At 35.3% G+C, this 19,615-nt stretch overlaps 1 protein-coding gene across 1 annotated transcript in view; it reads right to left on the reverse strand.

Annotated features, from left to right (window-relative positions):
• The window catches only part of GPM6A (glycoprotein M6A), a 120,997-nt gene that overhangs the window by 19,330 nt on the left and 82,052 nt on the right, over window positions 1-19,615 (reverse strand). Inside the window, exons 2-3 of the mRNA XM_053976512.1 lie at window positions 19,222-19,414; window positions 6,046-6,202 (exon numbers count right to left, since the gene is read on the reverse strand). Of these exons, the coding sequence (XP_053832487.1) occupies window positions 6,046-6,202; window positions 19,222-19,414 (350 nt within the window). The remainder of the gene's footprint in view (window positions 1-6,045; window positions 6,203-19,221; window positions 19,415-19,615) is intronic.

A 19,615-nucleotide genomic window follows, 5' to 3' on the forward strand; every position in this document is an offset into this window, starting at 1 on the left:
TTTTTCAGGAAGTTTCCATTGTTTGTAGTTGGACACAAGGCAGTGAAGCTTAAACTAGAAAGCAGAAATAATAGTTATAAGTCTAAATAAATGTGTCACTCAAGGTTAATACTTGGCTGTCAAAAAAAAGAGTGTTTTCTTTCCTGATATATTCTTAATGGCCTTTGAGAAGCCTGTGAGAAAATGATGGGGTAGGGACCTTGATTCCTGTCTTGCCAACCATTTAAAGTCAATAACACAGCTTTTTAAGCTTTTATTGTGACCTTAAATAAATTTTAAAAATTCTCTCTTTCCTATGCAAGCAATGTCCAAAAATATTTACAAAGCTAATTATGAATTCATAAGACATCAACAGGAAGATGCAGTTCACAAGAAGAACAAAAGTATATGGTTTCTGTGGATTTTCTTTCACCATAAAAATAATGAATTTGTGATAATTCCACTGGTGTTCAAAGGCTTAAATAACTATAAAATGAGTAAGATATCTAGATGCAGTTAATAAGTTAGCCAGGTGAGAGTAAGGATCAGGGAAAACTGTCATCATCTGATGAAACATTCAAGTTAAAGCTGAGTTGGATTATCTGAACATAGGTGAAATAAACCTATCATCTTGAGCAATTTATGATGATCCATGAAAGAAAGTTAAAGCCCATGGAGAAAGTGCAAGCACTCCCAAAGTCAAGCATACCTTGGAAATGTATGACAGCAGTTTAACAAAAAATACTTATTGACTGAGCTCACATGCCAAGGAAAAAAATCTGTCATCAATGTGCAAGACACAAAGCACTATCTGAAGCAAAACCATCCAGTTTGTCCAGTTTATCACCACAGAAACAGCAAGGTTGCTGTCAGCAAGCAGCAAGACCAAGAGAAGATGAGAAGGTACTGACAAGGCACATTGCAATGTCTGGCACACCCCTCTATTAAAGGAACTAATGAATACCACAGTCAACAAAAGGGCTGCATATACAGCACATGAGAAGTTATGGGAGAAAAGAAATATCAAAGGAAAGTATGATTTTATACGTGCAATATTCCTAAGTGAGAAAATCTGGAACCTTACAATAAAGAAAAACAAAAAGGTTTTGACAGATTACAGAAATAAAACAGAAAAAAGTAGACTCAGCACATAGATATGCATAACAAAATTTCTGAGCTAATTGCAAAATATTTCTAAAAATATAACAAATAGTGAAAAAATAACTATCTTCTTTCTTCTCAAGATGCCATATGTATATTAACAATACAGTTGGGAGAGAGTGACATAAAGATGACTCTCTTAACCATTCAACTGAGTTTTGAACTGCTGCTAGGGCCTGTTCTTCCTATTTCAAGATCAAGAGCAGAAAACTACAAGGAACACAGTTCTCTAAAGAAATTCCAAGACTGGTTTAGTATCCAGGGATAAAATTAATTCCAACAACCTATAAAATTGCTGATATGTTTTCTTTCATGTACTAACTCCAGCAATGTTTAGATAGCAAATGTTATTCAGCTAAATTCCAGCTAAAGGGGCCAGGCAGCATGCATCCAACCAAATGTATATAGTTGATTGAAGAGCTTAATATAAAAGACATAACTTAAAAGACTTGAGGGTTATTCTCTTTGCATAAAATAGGATAGTAGGACTAATAAGACAAAAAATTAAATTCACCTGACAAAGTTTGCGTAATCTGCCCTCTCCTTTAACTACTGAAGGAGCATAGGCCTTTCTCTTGACAACCTTAATTAGGTGGGATATATCTGTGCCATAATATAATCCCTCTGAAGTTAACTACTCCATTAGCCTCTGGGTAATTTGTGCAAAAAAAATCATGTTTCTGGTTTTCAGTTGAGCAATCTGAAAGGTCAGAGCACTGTGAATCTCACCTTGCCCATTTCCCATATCATGGTGTGAAACTACATACAGCATACACAACTAAACATGTATGAGGAAGAGGACTTTTAGATACTTTCCCCAGTTACGATTGGTTTAGAGGATTCTGGACCCATAAGGATATCTTCTGTCTTGGAGAGAAGGTCCTGTATTTCTCACAAATATGGTATGAAGCATATTACATTCCTCACATGGAGCAGAATTTAATCAGAAGCAAGGCCTCCCTGTCTGTCAGATCAACAGTTTTCCCCCAGAATATCCATACATGGTACTTAATTTTCAGAAATGAGAGCTTCATTTCTAACATTCAGATATAATGCATCTGTTCTGGGTGGGAAAGCCAGCTGAGCCTGCACTGAACTCTTTTCCTCCTGTTACACAAATAATCAAATGTCAATATGATGCAGTTTCACTGCCTCTAGAATAACTGGTCTGGTAAGGAAAAGAAGAACTGATGAGCTCACAGATGGTTTTTCAAAGCATTTGTGCAGTTTCCACAGATTTTGCAAAAGAAAATCTGGAAATATTTTGGGAAGTTCATGTTTTAGTTTAGGCACTCAAGAAGCATATATGAAATAGCATATAGGTAATCAGGTATCCAGTTTTATTTTCAAAGGCAGAAAAATTCTTGTTAGTAATTAAATAAAATATTCCTAAAACTAAAGATACAGAAGGTATATGTAAGTGCAGTTTAGAATATAAAACATCTTTCTCTAGAGCCTTAACATGGTTCTTTGAAAAGCAAGGTACAAAGAAATAGAAATACACTGCCACTGTTTTCATATAATGTTTCCTGATGAAATAAAATGAAAACCAAACCTCCGTTCCCATTTTATAGTATAACATGAGGGGCAAAGTGTCATTGTATTTCTATTGACCCTGTGAGCAGATATTCTAAAACAAGGTGTAAACGAGGCTTTCCATGGCCAAGGGAGCTGAATATAAATAGGAAGGGTATTAAATTGCAAACACAAAAACAGTGTTACAGTTGGCTTCAGGCCTGTCTCCCATTCTTTACTAATCATGCTGCAGCACAGTTATATATGAATGTTTGTTTAATACTCTAAAAGCATGTTCAGGCATGGAAAAATGAAGCCTAGAATGAAAGCCATCCCTCCTCAAACGTGACTGGCATTGTTTTACTGCTTTTGTTTTACTTTTTGCAGTAAATTAAGTCTGCAAACGTTGCCAGTGAAAATCTTCATTGTCACTTTCACAAGGCCTCTCTCAGATGTGAGAGGCTCTACTCCATGGCAGCACTGACATGATTTGGATGCTAAGCCTCTGAATGCTCATATCAGCTGATAAGTCAACTATACATTCACTGGAAAGGTTAGGCTGAGCTATTTCTTTTTCCATTACTTCAGGCAAAAAAATTCCTTTTGCCCATTCAGAACTAGTAAGTGAGCTATTTGTGTCTAAGGAGGGAGGTCAGGAAGAGCACATGAAAAGTTCCTTCAGATCTTGGCTATCAGTGTTCTCAAAAGTCTACTTTTCAAAAATATTTCTTAAGAAAGAGAAAAAGGTGTTATTTTTCATATTTCCATATATAGAAATACAGCTTGTTCATACAAAGTTAAAATAAATTTTTCTTTCTTGAAATTTTGTATTGATTTTTTCCTACATTTTCATAGTAGGTTTAGTCACAGACATAACAAATTTGCTCCTGCAAAATATTAATGACAAACAACTGGTGGCAATGGCAAAGCTGAAGGACTTTATTTTTAGACTTTAACTGAAATGTTAAATGTTAAACTTCTATTTAGAAAGACATCAACAAATTTGATATGAAATCATAGTCACAACTGAGGTGTTTTTACAGAGGTGTTTTTAATGTGGAGCCATTTTTATAATTTTAATTTTTCAAAACAACAAATATCCTGTGTGTACATTTCTGTTAGTATTAATGCACTGCCAAAGAAATCTTTGGCAGTTTAGATTTTACAATATTTACAAAATCACTAGCTCAAAACTGTATACAAGAAAGCTTTCTTGCAACTTGTAGTATCAGCCAACCCTTTTCAATAGCATTATCTCATTTTGGCAACTGTACAGAACAAAATTTATTACAGCACTATTTTAACAATTGAACAATCTGGCCTTGACACACAATACTGATTTGGCTTCATTTACCTCTCCACTATTCTTTTTGTTGTTCTTAGGTCTTATTTCTTTATCTCATTGCATGTGTTAAGGAACTGAATAAATGCTAAACACATCTCTCTTGGATTGAAATATTTTGTAATTGCACATATATATATATTTAAATCTAATATGTTATTTTTTCCTTAATCAACCTAGTCAAAAGGATATCAAGTTTTAATTGACATATACTCTCTAGAGCACAGGCATTAAAGCCAGAATAATAATCCAAAATAACTCCAGACATTTGTATAGAATTCTTACTGACACATCATCAAAATGAGACAAGCAACCAAACATAAGGTTTGTGGGTTTTTTCACCAGGAAAAAGAAAAAACTTCCACTGACTTAAAGAATAATGACAACAAGGTATTTAACTCAAACTAACTGATGGATTATTGTACTTGTGGCCATAAAGAGTATACAGCCTTAACCTTAGCTGCACAGTGTGTATCAACCAAGGGCTTCTCAAAGTGAAACACAAATATTGCAAATTACCGATGAGGAAATTGAAGTATTGAAGGAAATAATGTCACAGATCACTAATAATTACAGTGATATTAACCATGGAATAGCTGCTTAACCGTTTGTTTCTTCCAGACACGTACTATAGAATTACAGTTATCAAAACTGTGAGAGGATGTAGCACTGCTCTGCTGCAGTACTGAGGAGCAGTACTGGCAGGCATTCATGGGAGCTGTGAAGAAAAATAGTGTTCTGCAAATCTTGCCACTCTATACAGAATTGGAACTAACCTAGTAGGTCCTCAGTGAATACAGATTAGGGACTTCTTTTCAGAAGATGAAAGCTGTGTTGGCATAAGCAATGACTGCTCTTAATTTAAAATGTTCTCAGTCTTTTTTTATATATTTATTTAAAGGTTTTAAAGCAATCTTAGTCAAAATGCCAAAATCATACAATGATAATAAGAACGAAAGAAAAGGAGACAAAACCACAGGATTACAGAGCAGGTTACATCTACATAGAGATGACATACAGACTGCATTCCCCAAATTACAAGATGCAGATCATCTGTGTCCAGTTTAACCTTAAATGTCAGGATATCCAAAATACTAGTTTTGATAGTCTTTGTGTGACTAGAAGTATCTATTGCTTATATTTGTTTAGACTGCATTCCACTTAATTAAGTGTTGACAGTTGTAGCAGAGTACAGTGGGAAACCCAACCCTGCCTACTATTTATATGTTATTTATCATTAATATAGCATAAACAATAAGTGTAACACCCAGATCTATTTAGCTGTATTTATTCATTTAGTATTGATCACAAAATACGAGGTTTTCATGCAGACTGTGTTTTCAGAAATTTCCAAATCCAACAGCTACCAGGTACACAGGCCTCTTAGCTTTGATGCAGAACAGTCAAATACCAAAAAAATTAGTTACTTACCTGACACTGAACAGAAATGTTAAAATAATCCCAGCTGAAACAGTCAGCAATTTTAGTATGATAAACTTCCATTTAAGTCCTAGTACAAATCAGAATTTTTGAATCCAAGTTTTCCAAGATCATAAGTAAATGGTCTCTCCAAACCAGAGATTAACACAGGAGTAAATAGTGGCCTGTTTGCCATTTAGAAACAAAATAGAACCCGATGTCAGGTCTCTGCTTGTTCCAAAGAGGAACAGGCAAGATTCCTAAAATAACTGAAAATATTAGTAAGAGAAATATTTAATTCCCAGTAGAGCTGGAGGCCTTACAGTTTTAGTCCTGCTCAGTACAGCTTGTGTTGCTGAGGTAACGAGCTTTCTCACTCAGCTGGTGGAATTCATTGCTCCTGAGTAGCAAGAATTACATAGCATTTAACCAATACAGAGAATATTTAAAACACTGTTCTCCTTTGCTGTAATTTGTAAACACTGAACTGAGGTAGCTCAAAATATTAAAGACTATTAATATTAATATTAAAGAAAACCAAAACCAAAAAATAAACATCACAAGGCACTAAAAATATATTTTTGACATATTGAATTTGTCATAGTACAAAAGCTTTCTTAGCCACTTACCCAGGCACTCACACATCTGCCACAAGTGGTGATTTTGAAATCTCCATAGAGATCCTTGATGGCACCAGTTGTAAAGAATCCCTCCACCATCAGCAGAATGCCATATACAAAGAATGCAGCTGCTACACCATATATCACATACTTGAAGATGTCAATCCTGTATAGGAACAGCAAAGATTAATTATCTGCATAAATATTTAAAGCTGAGTCTGAAATTTCAGGGTGAGATAATCAGACCCCCTGAGTCTCCAACTTTATGACTGACTGGAGTCAGTGTAAGTGCTGATGTGCTATAATGGCAGGTGAAGCTGAGGACAGGAATGAACTTTGAAATAAAATAGTGTTCCTATAAGAAACACTGGGTCATTTAATCCAATTAAATGTAAAAATTGATCTTTTTAGGTAAGACAGCAGAAATTGTCACATCCACTTAAAAGTTACTTTTCAGTTTTTTTTCTCTAAATGAAGTAGAAAAGAAAAAAAAGAAAAGGAAAAGGAAGCAAAAATCTGACACATCTCCTAACTCACACATTCTATCCAGCACCTAGGAGATATTTAGTTACAATCTTCAATAAAACTTTCTACACATACAAGTAGTTCTCAAATTGCAGTGTCAGTCTGTGCTAGCTTCTCATTGTTATTCTCCCACTTATTCTCCAGTGGAAAAAGTGTTTGACACAGAATAATAAAGTCATCAAGAGAGGTTCCTTACTTCAAACCAGAAATATTTTATTCCAGAAGTAATGAGGTCAGATCTGGAATTCTTCTATAACCAGGTTTTAAAACATCATTTCACAGACACACAGCTGAAGCAATGGTGGGATGGCTTGCAGTGTGACATGCAGGGTCCTAGAAGGCTCAGTTCACTACAGAGCAGATTATTTGGGTTGTATGGTTGTTCTGCCCAGCACTGTCTGTAAATTCAACATTGGCTCAAGAACACTGTGTGTTGTATTGTGTTTTTATCTCTTCGTAACAGTCCTGTAATGGTTTGTCCCTTCACCCCCCGTTGTCTCCCAATGGTTACACCCTGAGCTTTCCCGCCTTTCCCTCAATGCCAGTCTCCCTGAAAATGCTCAGTCACTCCCCTGTCCCCTCCCTGGTACCTTGTCCATCACTCAGCTCCTAATCCCACTCTCCCAAAATCTTCCATCTTGGCTATCGAGTGAGTGGACAAGGGACAGGGGTCCCTCCCGTGAACTTCCCCCATTGGTTTGTGTGTCTGTCTGTCCTTCCGCCTTCCACTCCCCTGAATCCCCCATTGGGTGGTGGGCGTCCCTTCCCCCTTGTCACCGCCCTGGTATTTAAGATGATTGTGAAAGCCACGAGAGCACTTTCAGCTGTCGGGACAATGGCATTCAGAGCTCCCCAGAGCTTGCATTAAACCTGAGACTTTTTCCCTGGCCTTGAGTCGACTCCCTCATTACCTCCTCGGATGCCGCCTCTCCTTCTTACGAGGCAAACAGCGAAGCGCTCTGTCTTAGCCGCTCCCCGAATCTCCTCGAGAAACAAGGGAGTGGCCCCGCTGCTGACCGTGCCTCGGCCGGGCAGGCGAAGCCAGGGAGCTTCAGGGTAGGCACAGTGGCAACTATGCCTCTTAAATATTCTCTCATGACCAGCATTTGGGACAAGATTTTTGATAGCACCTCGCTGCTCTGTTGTCTAAACTTGGAAACATTCCTACTGACTATAGCCTTGGATCAGCCAATTTCAAAGTTTTCTACTTCATCTTCTCTAAAAAAAACTAGCCACAGTAAATTTCCATTTTGTTGATGTGACAAGGAAGAAGCTGTGGAACTCTTTATAAAATGATAATATGCAGATTTAAGATGGTACTAAATTCCAATCTTGTTCTCCAGGTCAAGAAAGCGACACCTAACAGTGAAAGACAAAAAATAAGGCTGAGATCCATTAGGATCTGCTAGATGAATTTTGACATGCCATTACACATACTGGATATTTTCTCAAGACAATGATTAATATTTTTATTTTTATGAAAGGAAATATTTAATGATAACAATTCCTTAGGAGCACACTTTCCATCATCACTCAAAAGACAGCTCACAGTACACATTTTACATGTATAATACAATAGAAAAACTCAAAAAACTCTTAAAATGTCTTTGAGCTTGAATGGCTTTCAAAAGATTCAAAATCAGGTTCAGGTCATAAAAAAATGCAATAAAAATGCAGTTAAGCTTTTTGCATAACTGGGGATGGAAGAAGTACTAGAAATGAATGCTTCTGGAAATCAAAGAGGTTATGTTTTTCCCTAACATTCTAATACCAAAGCACTTCCAGCCTTTTTTCTTTTTTTACATTGCTTTTTGTCTCATACTCAAATGAAAACTACAGTAAGTCAATTTCTGCATGGAATAGATACTTGAACAATTCAAAATGGTGAAAAAAATTTAACACTGTAGATGGTATGAGATTATTATTTTAATATATATAATTCTGATTACATTGCAAAAATCCCATTTCCCTGATTTGACAGTAATTCAGCCATTGTAACACTTTTTTTTAACAACAAAACTGTGTTTTAAGCCTATCTTGTCAATAGTAATTTTAAAAAAAGGTTACAAAACAAATAGCAACTTTGTGGTTATTCCATAAAAACTCTTCCAATTCCTATATCATATACTTTAAACAATTTTGACCTTCATCAGCGGTTGAAGTCTGGGAGTTCTGCCAGCAGCAGCTCCCCCCAGACCTCAATGTGCTCAGTTACAAGCTCTCATTGCCCTAAAGAGATTAGGACTTTTGAGAAGTCCAGAGACTATTTCAGTCCTTACAACAGCCCTTTAAACCATCTGTGCTGAGTCTCCCACTGAGCTGCTTGTGTCAAAAAGCATACTAAGAGAGCTCTGCTTTTTCCTTAGCCTTATGTGCATCTACAGGAATGACTTTCACTTAAGCCTTCCTTTCACAAAAGGAAAAAAAAATATATATAGCCCAACAGTAGCCAAATATAGAAAACTATTTCCTCCTCATCCACTTGTTACAGAGAGGTCATAAAACCTCTATTCATCAGACTACATGGGATGAAATACTAGACTTATTCCAAGGGAAAAGGATCTCCTGTACAGCAAAGAGTAAAAAGATAAATGAAAATCATGAGACAATCACTCAACTTCCTCTTTAAAAGCCAAATAGAATTGTATTGCAGTATAGCTACATTTAGTGTCTGCGGTATTTAAAGAAAATGTATTACAAGAATAACTTTATATATATATATATATATATATATATGTATACACATACATAGTTTTGAAGATAGCATTGCTATTAAGTTATTATGCATCATCTAAAACAGTTCACATAAACTTTTATTTTCTCATTAAGTTATAATAGATAAAAGATAGACCTTATAAAATGGAGATTGCCTTTCTTTAAGATAAAATGTGATTCTTTGTGGATGAACTCATGGAGATTAATTGCCATCTGTGCTTCAGCAAATTCTCAAATGCTGCAGACAGAGCATGAGAGCAACCAGGGAGGTAGAAGAGAATGGCAGAAGGGGTAATGAACATGAGCCAATGGGCAAGATGGATAAGGACACAGAAAGAGAACAAGAAGGGCTTACATGGGATGTAAGGAAAGAGGTGGGTAATGAGCAAAGGAAGGAGACAAAACAATAAAGATAAAATTTTGTTCTTCTGACAGGATTGGAAAAATATACACTATTTTACAAAAGAATATTTATTTTATATTGGAAAAATATACATTATTATTAAAGCTACTCTGACCTAGGCTGCTGAGTAGAATGAGATGAATTATTATCTAAACAAAAAAGAATTGTGAAAAGCCTCTTGAAGTTAGTAAAAGATTTTTTTAAAAAAATACAGAATAATCTAAGCCATATATTTGTTTTAATCTGGTAGATTCTCCATGAATTATGGATCTGCTTTTCCTAACAACACTATGTTCAGAAGTGTTAAAAACATTACTGTTTTTAAATTGTGATTTAAATCAAGCTGATCCTTCAATTTTTAGTTCTTTCTCTGCTGCTAGGCCATTAATTATTCCATAATAACTACACTCCCCTGATTCATTAGTCTGAATCTGGATTCTATCCAACAAGAAGCATATTCAAAATATCTCTAGAGAAAACATTCTTCTGGCAGAAGGTATTCAGGGAAGCCATCAATGCTAACTTCTCAATGAACAGGTTGAAACTGAGAACCGAGTAGATTATCCCAGCAGAGACAAGTCAAAGGTGAGTGAAAATATTCTTAGTGAGTCAGACCAATGTTGCAGATTTCCTACTGTGTATTTTCGTGGTGTTTTGGCAAATTTTAGTGTTAAAAATTATAATAAATCAGCAAGAAATAAAATAATTTGTTAAACAAACTTGTCTATGTTCAGCAGGTTTTTGTGAAAAGTGTCTTAATATAGTTTTGGAACAATCTACATATTTGCTAGGGATATTTTTTTTTTAAGTTGGTTAATATATGAATGCAGTACAGACATTTAGTTGTAATTAACAGCTAAAGTTTACATTAATTTGCCCTGTGGCAGGATTCTTATGCTGCCCAGAAAAACATTATATTCTAAAAAATTATGTGTGCACTTCAGCCTAAACAAGTGATAAAAGCCTAATATTCCAAAGGTTTTCATTGGCCTACCCACCAGAATACCAGATATTACTGTGGGACTCATTTTCCTGAATTTATAATTCTGTCTCATGTTTCTATTCCAGAATTTATAACATAACTTCTCCAATATATATAATGATATTAAGATATAAGAGATGTTAAGTAGAACATGATTGCCAGTGAATTGTACCTATACTTTCTGAATGCGAGTAGTTTCAGGCAATTACATCTATTTCCAAGCTAAAAAACTCCCAAACATAATAAGAAAAATAAAATACCAAAGCAATCAAAGTTCTGAAATGTTAATAAGATTACCATAGTACAACATCTAATGAAAAACTGCCTTTTGTTTTTTTTTTTTGTTGGTTTTTTTTTTTTTTTTTTCAGCCTGCATAGAAAATTTAGAAGGATAAGAAATACATGCAAATGTTACCACTGGGGTAGAAGGGCTTCTCCTGTTTTGGAGGATTTTTTTTGCTTTTCAAATTTTTTTTCTCTTTCAATGACAGGGTATTTTGAATACTTGATGCTTACATCTAGAACACACAATAACCTCTGTTACTCTGTAAACCAGCAGAAATGCTGACCTCCATGCTGATCCTCTTGCCCCCTAAGGGACTGATGCTAAGAGGGTGTTAAGACACTGGATAGCAGCCTCTCCCTCATGCTGTCTCAAGCTTGTAGAAATAGTTTTGCAACTGTGTTTTTAGAAGACAGACAAGATATGAGGGGATGCTTGTAAGAGAAAAGGTCTGTTTAGGCTATGCAGAAACCAAGCCCTTGGAATTTTTGTAAAAATGTGCTCAGGCTCTCCTGCAAACCAGCTGGGAACATTTTCTTGGTGTCAGTTCATGATACTATTCACTTAAATAGATTGAGCAAAGAAGACAGCTGGTACCATAAAACAGAGGGAAATTGTTAGGAAAAGGAGGAGACAAGCAAAGACAAACTCCAGGAGGAAAACAAATAGGGAGGAAAAAGAATTTATTATAGTCATGTACTACCTGCAAAGTAAGACAAAAACCCCCAAGTAAAAACCCAAATGAGGTAAAAGAAACTGAAATATTCTCACAGTGAAGGGAAAAAAAAATGAAAGTACTAAAAAAAATTCAGCGTTAAGTCCATGAGGAATTTTTTCTAGATTTCTAATAGGGAGTCTAACTTCTAAATTTCAGGAGGGAAGAAAATAAAACTGGAGTATAGAATGTTCAACTAAAGTTCATCAGGAAATGATGAAATGATGAAATCATGAAATAATGAAAACTTTGAGTCCAAAATACTGAATTTTTAATATGACTGGCAAGACAAGGCTTCTCCTCAACATTGTTTGGGGCTTTTTTATAACCTAATTTTGTTCTGTCTAAAACTACTTAGAAACTTTTTTAGAGATGCTAATTACAGAAGAGATCAGTAGCCTTCTTTTTCTGAAGAAGGCAAAACCCCCACTGGAACTAGTGCAGAGTATTGTGCGGACTTCTGGTGGAATTACATGATGGTTGTTGTACACTATGGATACTGAATTTCCAGGCAATCTTCTGTAGCAGTAGAGTGTAAAAGATGTTGCAAAAGCATATCACAGGATTTGTGAGTGTTTCGTTAGTACAACTATAAGCTTGGAGAAATACAAAATACATACTAAAAGTGTAAGAGTGACAGCTTGCATACAGCTACTGTATGCCCAGATTGGGATCATAATAGTGAATTTACCCTCTTTAGATATCCTGTGGAACACAGAGTTAGTTTTATATGGCACATAAAGCATATTTAGAAATATGGATATTACATATAAATATATGCTTTCCATTTTATCTGTTTATGAAGTGAGCTAAGACTAAAGGGAAATAAAGGCAGTTGAAAAAGATATTTCTATGGAGATGAACCACCTATTGAGAAAGGGAAAATCACAAGGCATTAAGTGATTATAGTTAATCTAAGATTCCAGTCAACCAGGAAGGAGAGCTACTTAACGCAGTACTAAATAATACAAATGTCTGCCAAAAAGTAGGAGACTGTATTTGCACAGAAGAAGACCAATAAATTCTTTATGTAAGATCACTCTGCTGGTATTCACATTCACTGCTATGAATTTTCCAGATTATTCCTCGGGAATTTTCATATGGTACTCTGAATTTCCTTATTCAATTTCACAAAATGAGGACTACATCTTTGCAGGTAAATGCCAGATCCTGAGTTTTACTTATATAAATTCTCACTGATATTGCATTTAACAGAATACAGAAGACTGGACTACATAATATAGTTGAATAGGTGGCAAATGCGACTTTTCAGCACTGTATAATCTTGTAAAGGTCATGTTCTCAGGTGCTGATATTTTTTGCCGGATTTGATGCATCTGCCAATGATACCAGATCTAAAATCCTATGTTCTGCATCTAGTATTTAATATGCTGTATTTGCCCAGTGGTGCTATTTATATGTGACTCAATTATTCCAATGAAATAAAAACTGTTCTCCTTAAGTAACCTGAATCTTCAATGACATTGTTCTCTCTCTGGTGGTTCCTGCCAAATTATAATACTCAAAGAGGACACATGAGTCAAGGTTGGATATTCCATGCAGAGAAAACTTAATTCTTCTACACAATCTCAGTTGCTGTTTCCAAACATGCTATGGCACAGGCCTGCTTAAGTTAGCAATTATTTGATGTTTTGCTTTCCATAATAAAAATAGTATTTAAAACATAATGTATGTTCAAATTTAAGGAATACTTTTGTAAGAGATCAAAAATGTATGGGGAAAACCAGATTACTACTATTGTGTATTAAGTAGATGCCTTAAACAGAATCATCACACAGTCTAATGCAAATGTTTATAAATATCACATTTAATATCAGCTGTCCTTTACTATGGGGCACATTGTCATAACTTTCACAGTGTTCCACTAATATAAGTGTAGAAAGATTGATGATAACAGTAATATTTTAGTGCTACCAGCATTTAACTTCTGATAACAGCAAAGTCAACAACAACAACAACAAACAAACAAACAAAAAAGCATAACATCCATTTATCTACCTCTCAAAACACTGGTTTTTATCCCTAAGAGGGGAGATATAAAAGATTCTAAGCAATCTTTTTTTTTTGTTTTACTCAAAAGAAAAGTTGTGCATACATATGTATATTACATAACAATACTGTCTAATAAACCCTGACTATACACTAACAGAAAGGTCATCAGCAAGCATCAAACTTGGCCATAGCAGTACCTGAAACACAGATCTCACATCCTGAAAGGAAAGAAATTTTTAGACCTAGGAAGGTGGCACCAATACAGTGTCAATGCAACTTCCTGTAGAGAACACAGTGACAACAAAATTACAGATTGCAGCTTCATTTGGTTTACTATTTGGTTTCACACCTTTAAAGGAAGTGAATTTACAATTACCTGAATTAGCTTTGACTGTAGTAGGAAAATGGGTTTAATGTTACTATCAGGGAGATTTCTTCATTTTCCGCTCTAAGAGCATGATTCCCTTGTTCCATGGCCTATATATCACAAACATGTGACAGATGGCACTAACTGGCTTTGCGTACTAAAGAGAAAGAACTGGAAAAGGATGCTGTTGGGAAATACACAAAACATACCTTGTGCTGCTGATTTTCTAAAATCTTCTTTTGGAATTTATTCCAAACACCAGAAAAATATAAAAATCCAGCTCATGCAATACATGCTTGATAATCACGTCTCTTTCTGCTGACTTTGCAATGTTCTCAAAATCAGTGATTAAGTAAGAAAATCTAGTTATACCTGGTACTTTGCATATAGTGTTCACTGCATTTTATTAAGTTATTAGGAGAATGACTGAAAACCACATCCACCTCAAGCAGATGGCTCAGTTTTAGTGAAATCTACAGAGCTGTTAAATTGACAAAGTCAGCAACATAAAACATTCACCTCTTGCAGTTAAATATTATAAAAGTAGTTTTCAGGATAATATAAAGCATCACATGTATTTTCTTAGGCTTTGTTTGGATCACAAAATAAAATAACTACTCTACAGCCACTGAAAGTATCCACATCCCAAAAAAAAGCCTGTGACTTCTGCAAATTCCCAAACAGGCATTCCTTCACTTGGTGGAGGAGTGGGTAGAGGGAAACAGCTACCATTAGATATGGTTGATAGTGAAAAAGTCTGGAACTGTAGGGAATGAATCTTCCCAAAAGTCATTCAGAAAGCAATGTAATTAGAAGTTAGTCCCAATGAAAAGGTCACACACTGATAATTCCAAATGTCTTCATAGCCATCCAATTTATTAAAAGTTCATGGGTTTAAAAATGGTTGTCTAAAGAGAGAGGAGTCTACCATTCAGCTATGTGATTTTTGAAGGTATGTTCTCTCCATAAGGAATACCTATCTATACAGCATGTGTTCTCATGAATTTGAACACATTTGATTTATATCAGCTTTCAAGTATTTAGAGTAACTGTTTTACCTTTCTCCCCTGAAGAAACTAAAGACAAGCTATAATCCAGTGCTTTGAGACAAAATCCTTTTTAAAAAAATTATTGGCTTTTTTTAGAAATTTTTGGGTTTTGCATCTTATTACAGGCTGAATTTTGGGTTGTATTTTCCCCTTAAAAACAAGCAAGCGAAAAAGCATTCTCTCTACCCTACCCAGCATCTCTCTATGTTGCCTCCATAACTTTGGAATTATTGACCATGATCATTTTGTATTGTAACTTGGAAAGAAAATCATAAATTTGAGAAAATTTATGTAACTGACTGGTATTTATAGAATTTAAATGACAGCTACAAAACTTGCTTATCATTTTAAAATTACAAATATTTACTACGTGTCAATATTTCCACAGCAGATATGATATGCAGCTGTTATAGACTCCTTGAATTCAGACAGTAATCCAGGGAGATGGAATGAAGGACCAGTCTGCAGGACCAGCACTCAGATCACCTCTTTTATTCCACAGGGCTCTTGCTTTTGGCTGAATCCCCGAGAGGTGAATGCCCCAAGCCAACTTTGCTGCCTAATGCAGGTTCTTAATTAATTAATCTCTCCCCAAGTGTCAAGGCATCATGTGGAGTGTGGGCAGCCCAGAGCAGCCCCAACCCCGTGGCCAGGAGAGTCTGAGGTGAGGGTCTGAACCCCTCTGGCTTCACTGAGATGTGGTCCTGGACCATGGGAAGGCTGATGGGAGGCCCTAGGAGAGGCCAGGCAGGGACAATCAGGGCTGTTGATGCCTTCAGGGACATTGATATGGGTGTTTCTGGATGGCGTTTCTGGATCTAGGTATTTTGGCTTTTATTTTAGGCATTTAGAGAGTGTTTCAGATTTTGTTTATGCCCTCATTATGCCCTATTTTCCTTATAGGGCTCTGCTGCTTCTTCTAAATTATAGCCCGTAGCTGCATTGACAGAGATAAAAGATACAGGGTGGCTTGAGTTGTGTTATTTGCACAATGCAAAAAGTTAAAACAGCCTTTATCTCTTGCCACCTACATAAATAGCTCTCAGATTGGGATTGATTTTTATGCTGAATGACATTTGAAACCCAGCATGCTAATAAAAAGTATAGACAGAAACCATAAGCATGATTAAACAGAATCTAATGCACTTCACTCCAGTGCAGCATCTGCCTGGCACATTTATCACAGAAGGACAGACTCCAGGCCAGCCTGAGACACTTCACAGCACTAGAAGCATCAAGAGCCCAAATGTGTTAAATAATCTTTCAAATGTACAGTAGACTAGGGCACACTGCTATTTTTTTTTTTAAGTTCTTATAATTTTTAATCCAAAAAAAAAAAAAAAAATAGGTTTTATTTCCATTTCAATATGTATTGTTTTAAGGATGTAGGCACTACAGCATTTATTCTACTTACATATTTTTCTTTCTGGTTTTTAGTCTTTCAAAAGAATAATTACTATAGAGCTTTTGTACTGCCAGTGATTAATCAATACTTGTGAGAAAATATCAAGGATTTATTCACCCTATAAAATTATTTTAAAAGCAGTGTAATATCCACTTAAACAGGTAGAAAATTCACGTGTGCAGATTTCTTTGAGTCACACAGTTTACCCAGTTCAAAGCAATTGCTTATCTGCTTTTAATCAATATATTTGCTCCTCCTGCCTTTAAGACCTAAGTTTATATATACCTTTCACAACTGAATAAAATCAAATTTAATTTTACAATAGGTCTGCCAAAGAAAGAACTGGGTTTAATATCTCTTTAAGTAGGCAAAGAAAACAAACAGATCTAAAAGCTGCTAGCTAAGAAAAACAAATACCAGGGGGAAAAAATACAATTCCTTAACCTTTTATGGTGAAATATATGCATTTGGACTATATTCCCTGACTGATACTTTCACTTTAGTATGTGACAGAGAGAAGCTGAAAAACGTGCTATGAAGAGAAAGCATTGATTTGTGGCTGTTCTGCACTAATAGCTTCCTAGGGACTAATAAAATAAGTTAGAGCCTAATAAAATGACTGATCTTTCATTCAGGAGAACAATGAACCTTAGCCACCAAGTCAAGCCAGACTCATCATTCTAAATGACAATCCAAAAAGGCAAAGCAGAAGATACATTTTCCCCATAATCCAACATATTATTATACAAGGACATAAAAAATCCTTGATCCAAAGAAGAAATGTTAATTTAGTGTAGCAGTGACGGACTTATTTGATTCACGCTCCCTTCTGGCTACTAATCCCACAGTGAGTACACCTAAAATTTGCAGAGAAGTTTTGGAAAGGATGTTGATAACATACCCCAAGAGAAGTTAAGAAATTTCAGATTCCATTTCTAGCTCTCATGCAAATAGTGGTACCCAGTCAGATCAAATATACATGTATCTTGTTCATTTTTGTATGTCAAACAATGAATAAAAGGAAAGAGTAAGAGCAGGCAAGTCAACAGGATAACCTCCAACACTAGTCTGGCCTTTGTGACTTCCTGGGCTGCATAAGTCTGTGTGTCATTAGAAATGGATGTATTTGTTTTCCATTATTATCCAGTCTTCCCCTGGAGCCTTAAAAACTTCTGGCATCCATAATATGCAAAGAGGTTTCTAGCTTTGCTATTAAAAAATTGAAAAATTTGCTCCTGCTGAATCTGGTGCGTACTACTTTCCTCTGATACCTCAACCTTTTTATACTGGAATAGAAAGACAAAGCAATCTTGCATGTCTTATATACTATGAATTTACAGACCACTCATGAAACAGCTCTTAATTACCCCTTTTCTAGACTGAAGAATTTTCCTGTCTTCAATTTTTAACCATGTACCTCCTGTTCTATAATCATCGTTTCTTTCCGTTCTTTGAGGAACCAACATTGTATACAGTATTTATGACATAAATTAAAGATGGACTTACATAATGGCATAAGTATGTTCTCTGTTTCACTTTGATTTTTCTACTTGTTGGTACTTGGTTTTTTTGATCACTGCTAAGCCCTGAGATGTTTGTTGTAGAACTATCCATCAGAAGAGGTCAATGTTTTTGATGATCAAATCACTTCACTTTAATGAAAAATATTCATGAAAGAAAATAATTACAAATTTAAGGATAAGCTTCTTCAGCTTTAGTTAAAACCATTAGCAGCTAGGTAAGAATTTGAATTTCAAATATCTGAGAATATAATATTTTAAAGAGACAATTTTAAAGATACAATAAAATATTTCATTAAATTTCAACATACAATAAACTATTTTTTAAAATGTAATAAATTTAACAAAGATAAGTTGATGTTCAGCAAAACAAAGGTCTTCCAGAAATAGATTTTCAGGAATAGCAAAGCATGAAACCTTCAAAACAGCTTAATTCTAGAAAAACCAGAGGCAACAGAATTTTGACATTTCAGGTCTCAGGGTTCTGCACAACTCCTTGGTTACCTCTTTACTGTGTTTATTCCCAAAACTCATAATTGTTGCATAAGTCTGCTTTATCTATTCATAGTTTTGTGGCTACAGGGTTTGTTTGCTTGTTTGCTTGCTTGCTTGTTTTTTAAATGCAAGAACGCATGGAACAGATTTTTTGATATTATATGAAGTAAATTTTAGTGATAAATTAATTAAAGCTGTGGGATATTTAATAGTATTACAAATTGCTTGTAAATACTAAAAATATCAGCCTTGTCAAAACTTCATCTGCTAAGCTTATCCAAACCATTTTCTTTATGATTTTCACAAAAAAAATATATTTTCCTGAGTCAAATTTGACGTCCTGTTGAGCAGGACGGGAACAAAGAACTCCAGATCAGAAGGCTAAGAAAATGAACTCTCTCCTTTATTTCAAATGCACCGCTCTATATACAGAGAGCATCGAGAAGACTAATTTCATTGGTCTTAGAGTAAAAACATCCCACACCATTGGTAGGCAGTGAATGACTCACAGTGGCAGAACATACCTATAAACAATGTGAATAACAAGATAGATTAGAGAATTATTTACATTCTTTCCCAACTGCTTCCCAGGCTCTTGCCTGGTTAGAAAACCTTTCTCTTTCTCTCAGACTGAGCTGAGAATATCCACAAAATTTATATCTCTTGTGGAATTTTTCAGCAGTTTTAAAAGGAAACAAGTAAAAAGAACTTACAGGGTGAAGGCATCAATAACATCTCCTGCAGATCTTGTCATCTCAAAGTAGGTTTGCAGAATGTTGACAGTTCCTGAAAGTGCTTCATGTCCACAGCCACAGAACAGTGCAACTCCAGCATAGAGCAGGATGGTAGCAATCAAAGATGCGTAGGGAATGCCTCCCAGGCATTTGATGCAACACTCGAAGCATCCTACAAGAAAGAAAAAAAAAAAAAAAAAAAAAAAGGTTATATGTTACTAAATTGTATCAAAAAAGCAAAAAGAATGTTTTATTCGTGAGAAACACTTCTGAAAATTAAAGACTGTAGGCTAAAGAGAATGTAGGTCAAGTAGAACAACCCAGACTGTCAGAAAACCTGTGAAAGGTTAATCCAACTTCTGAGTTTTCTCAG

Source organism: Vidua macroura, chromosome 4 (assembly GCF_024509145.1).
Source record: "Vidua macroura isolate BioBank_ID:100142 chromosome 4, ASM2450914v1, whole genome shotgun sequence".
Classification (NCBI taxonomy): Eukaryota; Metazoa; Chordata; class Aves; order Passeriformes; family Viduidae; genus Vidua; species Vidua macroura.